The sequence below is a fragment of the Octodon degus genome, unplaced genomic scaffold (genome assembly GCF_000260255.1).
Source record: "Octodon degus isolate 3935 unplaced genomic scaffold, OctDeg1.0 scaffold00162, whole genome shotgun sequence".
Taxonomy (NCBI): Eukaryota; Metazoa; Chordata; class Mammalia; order Rodentia; family Octodontidae; genus Octodon; species Octodon degus.
The window spans coordinates 155,089-161,845 of NW_004524738.1; the positions used below are offsets into that span (position 1 = coordinate 155,089).

The 6,757-nt window shown below is 43.7% G+C and overlaps 1 gene segment (V, D, J or C); it reads right to left on the reverse strand.

Annotated features, from left to right (window-relative positions):
- Nucleotides 1–5,092: 5,092 nt before the first annotated feature.
- Nucleotides 5,093–5,566, reverse strand: LOC101562400. The segment is given in 2 exon segments: nucleotides 5,093–5,400; nucleotides 5,512–5,566. Coding segments are annotated over 2 exon segments (363 nt in total).
- Between the last annotated feature and the right edge of the window lie 1,191 nt (nucleotides 5,567–6,757).

The window sequence follows — 6,757 nt, forward strand, 5'->3', positions numbered from 1 at the left end:
AAGATGAGGACAACAAATCAAGTGGAAGCCTCTGTAGTGTCAACAATATCCGCCTGAATCAAATGCAAGGGTTCTGTAAGCTTTCTGAAATAGTTTTAGCCAACAGTCAGCATCATCCATGACCAGTAGACAGAGAAGCAGGTGCTGAGAGTAACACAGAGCAAACTAAAGTGCGATGCACAAGCTACTAGACAGATGCCGTACCTTGGCAGCCAGAGAGAAGCATGAGGTCTTCATGCTAGTCTATGATGCCCTGTTCTGACCTGCGACTCGTGGGGACACTAGGCCAGGACTGAGTTATTGAGAAGACCCAGCCCTGCAGCTGTGCCAGCTCTGCCCAACCCCTGCTGATTTGCATGTGCCCAGAGCACAGCTCAGTACCCTGAGGACTTTTAAAGGGGCTGGTCACACCCTGTGTATGAGTCAGTCTCAGCCAGGACACAGCATGGAGTCAAAAGCTTCTATTCAGCTGCTGGGGATCCTGCTGGTCTGGATTCAGGGTAGGAAAAAAATTACTGGAAGTTTGTTCAGGACAGTGTGGTTAGTTTTCTTAGCATACCCCAGATTTCCTCTGTTCAGGTCATTAATTTTGTCAATATTTGTTTGCATTTTTTTCAATTTCAGGAGCCAGATGTGACATCCAAATGACCCAGTCTCCACACCTGTCCACATCTCCATCACTTGAGAAAAAGTCACCATCGCTTGCCAGGCCAGTCAGGATATTGACAGCTACTTGAACTGGTACCAGCAGAAACCAGGGAAAGCTCCTAAGCGTCTAATATACTATGCATCAAACTTGGATTCTGGAGTCTCATCAAGATTCAGCGGCCATGGATCTGGCACAAGTTACACGCTAACCATCAGCAGCCTGCAGCCTGAAGATGTCGCCACTTATTACTGTATGCAGTATGATATGTGCCCTCCCACAGTGATACAACCCATGACATAAACCTCGCAGGGAAGCAGAAGTGGGAGGCTGGGCTGCCCCAGCTGCTCCTCCTGGTGCCTGCACCTGCTGAGAGTGTTGCTCAGATGCAGCCAGGTTTTCAAGGTCATTAGGAAGATTTGGGAGAAGAAAGTAGAGAGGCTCCCATGCACCTCCATTCTTTCATCTGCTCAGCTTCAGCATTACAACCATCATGGTGTCTCTCATCACTTAATAAAGGACAAGGTTTTTTACACCAGAGTAGTTGTGGTCACAATATCACTTGCAATTCACATAGCACAAAAGAAGGCCTTATAAATATCCCAAATAATTGTCATTGTACAGAAAATTGAGAGCAGAAACTGCAGCTTTGAAGGTGCAAAGGGATATGGTCATCAGAGAAGCTGATACATGAAACAGGAGATTTTCTGTTACTTTCTCAGAGTCTTGAAATCACCTCCCTCTGAGTATAGGCTGACTGCCCTCTGGCCCTCATACCTGCCCAGAAAGCCTGTGGTGGGGGACTGATGCTCTCAGGCAGCTCAGCACCTTGCTTGGGATTCTCCTGGTGACAGCTCTGGCCATGGGTTGCTTGTACACAAAACTAAATATCAAATCCCCCTTTTCTGGGGGATCACATGGGAGAACCCCTCAAGATGAAAACCTACAGCATATCATAAAAGGAAATTCAGATCTTAAAGTAAATTTCTACAAGTCCTAGTGAGGATGAACACTGACATTTGATCTCACCTAACGATCACTGTTACCTCAGCACTCCTTTTTCTACAGAATACATTGGGATTTCAATATAAGCTGCAAAACTAGGGTCACAGCAATAAATACGGCCTTGTTTGATACCCCTATGTTAATGTCTACTTCAGCCTGCCGTGGTCTGACTCCTGGCCAGGGGGCAATTACTCACAGGGAAGCTGTTGTAAACACACCCCACTTGGACACCAACACTGAGCATCACTCCCACCATTCCCACGTGTCGACACCATAGGGGCCCCTCTGTGACTGCAACTCCCCGTGTATGGATTCCAGATTCACTTTCCACATGCCTCTTTGAGGAACTTCGTATTTAAAGGCACTCATGACAATGTGACTGAGAGGATTTCTACTTCCCCAAACTATGCTTCAGGTTAAGAGTGACTAGAAAGTGTGAGGAAAGGTTCACAGTACTCATGTAATTTCAGTCACGGACCCACACAGGTAATTTCCAAGCAGAGCTGGGATGTTCCCTCCCATGAGGGAAGAGTAAACATCTGATCTTGGAAGATTTGTTGGAAGTAGATGAACATTCCTAAATGCAGTAAGACAGATTGCTTAGCCCCAGATTATTAATGACATAAACAGGTTTTCTTTTCGGGGCTGGCTCAGCCCACACTGGTGGTAGGGCTGGCATGATATACAGTGCTGGGGACTGAACCATGGTCCATGCATGCTTGCCTAAGCTTACCAAAGCAAGCACTTTTGACCATTGAGCTATCCTGCCAGCCCTCTGGATCGTCTTTATAAATATGGACTCCTGTTTTATATATTTTTTCACTTCAACTTCACACAGAAGTATAAAAAAATTAAAGAAAAAATAAATCCACTGTTTCCTGATACTTAGACTTTAAAACTAATGAAATTATTTCATAAATTTTCAGTTTTTGAGACAGTGTCATATATAAGCATTCTGGTCATACATGAAAAGTAGCAAAGAAAGCATATATGAATCTGGGAAAGAACATGATGACACACTCCTCAGAAGGTTCTAGAACCATTCCGTCATACTGACCCCAGATAGAAGTATGTACTCTGCAGACTGGTGTGCGCTGCTCTGTTCTGACCAGGGGACATCTGGGGACATTCGTTCCCTGAGTAGCTAAGATGAATAAGTCTCACAGCTGTGCCCAACCCTGCACATGTCCTGCTCATTTGCAGTGGTGTAGAGCACAGCCCACTGCCTTGACAACCTCTTAATAGGCTAATAACAGCCTGTGCAGGAGTCTGTCCCTATCAAAACACAGCATGGGCATGAGGAGCCCATTCAGCTCCCAGGCCTCCTGCTGCTCTGGCTGCCAGTTAAGGAAGGACAACACTGAGAAATCACCTTGCTTACTGTGGCCAAAGCTTCTGAAATCTTCTGGGAAGCCCTCCTCAATCATAACTAAATGTGTGGATATTTGTATTCAAGCTTCTAACCTCAACTTCTAGATGTGACATCCACCTGATCCAGCCTCCATCCTCCCTGTGTGAATTCTCAGGGGAAGTGTCACAGTTACATATGGAATGGGTCTGGGTGTTATTCAGTACTTAAACTGGTACCAGCAGTAACCAGGGAAAGCCCCGCAATACTTTATAAGTGTCTAGTTTAGAAACTGGTGTCTCATTGAGGTTCAGTGTCAGTCAGTGTGGAACGGAATTCACTCTCCCATCAGCAGCCTGCAGCCAAATGTTGTGATGTATTCTTGTCTATAGTACAGTAGTTACCTTCCTACAGTGATACAAGTAATAGCATAAACCACCTGGGGAAGCAAAAGCGTGAGACTGCGCTGCCCCAGCTGTTCCTCCTTGTTTCCGCATGCTGAGGGGCTCTTCTCTGATGCAGCCTGGCTTTGAGGCCAAGGGAACATTGTAGTAGGAGGTGCCGGCGAGGCTCCTCTTATACTCTTTTATTTCATCCTCAGCCCCAACAGCATGCATGATAATATCTCTTTTTATGTAAATGAAAGAGATGATTACACATGAAGAGCTGGATGATTACATTAGTTGTCATTCATATAGCAATAAGTAAGCTGCTCCAAGAAAAAAAAAAAAAAATATATATATATATATATATATATATATATATATATATATATATATATATATCTTGGGAGAGAAAATTTGAATCTATACTACAGCTTTCAAAATTCTTTTTATACTATATGTTGTTTTTGTATTTTATGTATCAATTAAGAGTAAGTTAATAATACCTTTGAAAAATAAGCATCTCTGGCAAAAAAAAAAAGTACATCCACACACAAAATCTTCCAGTGAATTATGTCCATTGTCACTTGGCACTTAATTTCACTAGTACATGACAAACTATGGAGGGGTTAGGCGTATCGGCACCCCAACTTTGAGCTCCCTAAGTGGCTCACACATCCAATGGAGAAGTAGCAGTGAATATTTTTTTTAGTTGTTAAAGAGAGTACAAATTAGAATGAAAACAGAAAAATTACAAGTGATACATAATTTCATTTAACAAAGTAATATGAATTTCATGCTACTTGTTGTAATACACAGTGTTTGTTGTCTTCCAGTTATTCATATGACCAGATAAATGCATGTAAAATTAGAAGAAAAAAAGAAAAAAAGTATGAGATGCAGAAGAGAAAAATTACAAACTATTGAAAAAAGGAGACAAAACAAATTAAAGCACTAACTTCTCCTTTCCATAGACCAGCAGAAATGCACAGTACAGTTGTCCAAATCATCCTGCTTACGTACATAGATGCATCTTTTTCCCTGACTCCCTCTCCTCTCCTCCTCTTCAATTCAGTAACTCTTTCCTTTTGAATAAGTTTATTCCTTTTTCCCAGTATCTATTCTATCCTTCAGATTCCATTTTTCCATCTTAAAGAAGATGCAGTATTTTTACACAATAGAGTATTATTCAGCTATGAAACAGGATAAATTTGAGATTTTTGTTGGTAAATGGATGCAACCAGAGAACATACCCTTAAGTAAAATAAATCAGACCCACATGTGGGAACATCATGTTGTCTCCTTAGTTTAGCAATGAATCTTTACTATCAAATTCCGTCTTCCAGACAAACCATGTCACATAATGGCTGTAGTTTAGATGCCAATTCCCATAATCTACAAATTCTTGCTTGGAATATCCACAGTGGCTTCTGGTTTGCTATACAAATTCCAAACTCAGATCCCCCAAGTTTCAAAACCTCAAGGATGAAAACCAAAAGATCCAGTGTCATATCTGAGCTGGTGGAACTTAAGAGGGGGAAAATATTTGCTGTAGAAATGAACTTCTCTGAGCCTTTGGTAAAATCCTCCCAGTGACCTTCAAATCCTGGCTGCATCTATGACATGATTGCAACAGGGGAAGCTATCTGGAGGAGCATTTGAGGAAGCCCAGGCTCACACTTCTGCTTCTTTGGGTGGTTTTGTTATGGCTTATATCACTGTGGGAGGGAGCTCATCATACTGCATACAGTAATAAGTGGCAACATCTTCAGGCTCCAGGCTGCTGATGGTGAACGTGAAATCTGTCCCAGACCCACTGCCGCTGAACCTTGATGGGACTCCAGAGTCCAAATTGGTTGCCCGGTAGATTAGACGTTTAGGGGCGTTCCCTGATTTCTGCTGATACCAGTTCAAGTAATCACTAATACCCTGACTGGCCTGGCAAGTGATAGTGACTTTTTCTCCTAGTGATGCAGACAGGTATGGAGACTGGGTCATCCGGATGTCACATCTGGCACCTGAGATTGGAAATATAGATACAAATATTTACCAAATCAATCATGTTACACACAGTCCTCTAAAGGCCGTGCAATACTGACCATACTCAGTACAATATTTTGCCTCCTTACCTGGCAGCCAGAGCAGCAGGAGGCCCAGTAGCTGAGCAGGGACTGCCATGTCCATGCTGTGTCCTTGCAGGAACTGACCGGCTCCTCACAGGGTGTGAGCAGCCTATGAAGAAGTCCTCAAAGGAGGAGGTTCTGCTCTGAGAAACATGCAAATCAGCTGGGGTTGAACGGGTCTGGCCACAGCACTGGGGCTGGCTCATCTCAAAAGCTTAGCTGTCCCTTGTGTCCCCAAGAGTCACTGCATTAAAAACGCAGTAAGTGTCTGCCTGCAGAAAATCATTCCTTTGGGGGCAGCCAAAAGACAGCACTAGTCCCACATCTAGTATATAGTGTGTCCCTTTGATTCCTTCTAGGTTCTTTTGATTCCTCTTTGAGAGGTGGGAAGTATGACACGATGTCATGAACTGCAAGGGTATTTAAGTGTCACTTGCATCTGGCAGTGAAGCGAAGGCCAGCTGGAGCAGCTCCCTCTTTGTTCTAATTCCACTGTTTCCTTGGTATAGAGTTTAAGAGCAATACAACGTTAGGGATGAGATTTATAAGGAAGGGTGAGCTCCGTCACCGCTGACCTCTCCTCTCTGGCCAAGCATGCTGACTTACTCCTTTTATGGGAGCTGTCTGCTCCTTCTATCAAGTCCTCCCCAAGGCAGGGGTTTTCTCCCTTCCTATTTGATGAATATGAACTCCCTTCCTAGCTCTGCTTTGGGTTACCAGATCCATGCCTGCTGGTTATGGGATGGTTCATGTTTGTCCTGATTTCAATCCTGTCTGAAACTATATATATTTCCATATAGATCGAAGTTGTTCCTCTACCTATCGTCCACTAATGCCCCTGAACCTATTATGTTCTATAAATATGCATACTTTGCCATCACCACATCATTTCCAGTTTCTAAAGAAATGTATCACAATGGCTGCATTTAAGACCATGGGGCCCAAGCAAAGTAAATACAGAACAATGCAGATAGGACAGTGAAGGTGGAAGCTGTACATGGGAGCTTGGATCAAGAATGGGGTCCAGACAGTATTCCCAAATTGGAGTGCTGATGTCCTTGACTCAGAGAAGACACCCAGGAAGGGCAGGATGAGACAGCATAAGCGATGCTGGGGGCCTGTGTGCAGGAATCAGGACCAGGCTTGATGAGAAGGGTGCCCACAGAAGGGCCACAAGATGCCGAAGGTGGACCAGCTGGGTGGTTATCCTTGGGGGAAGTTGGATATAATAGATGATGATGGCAACCACTGA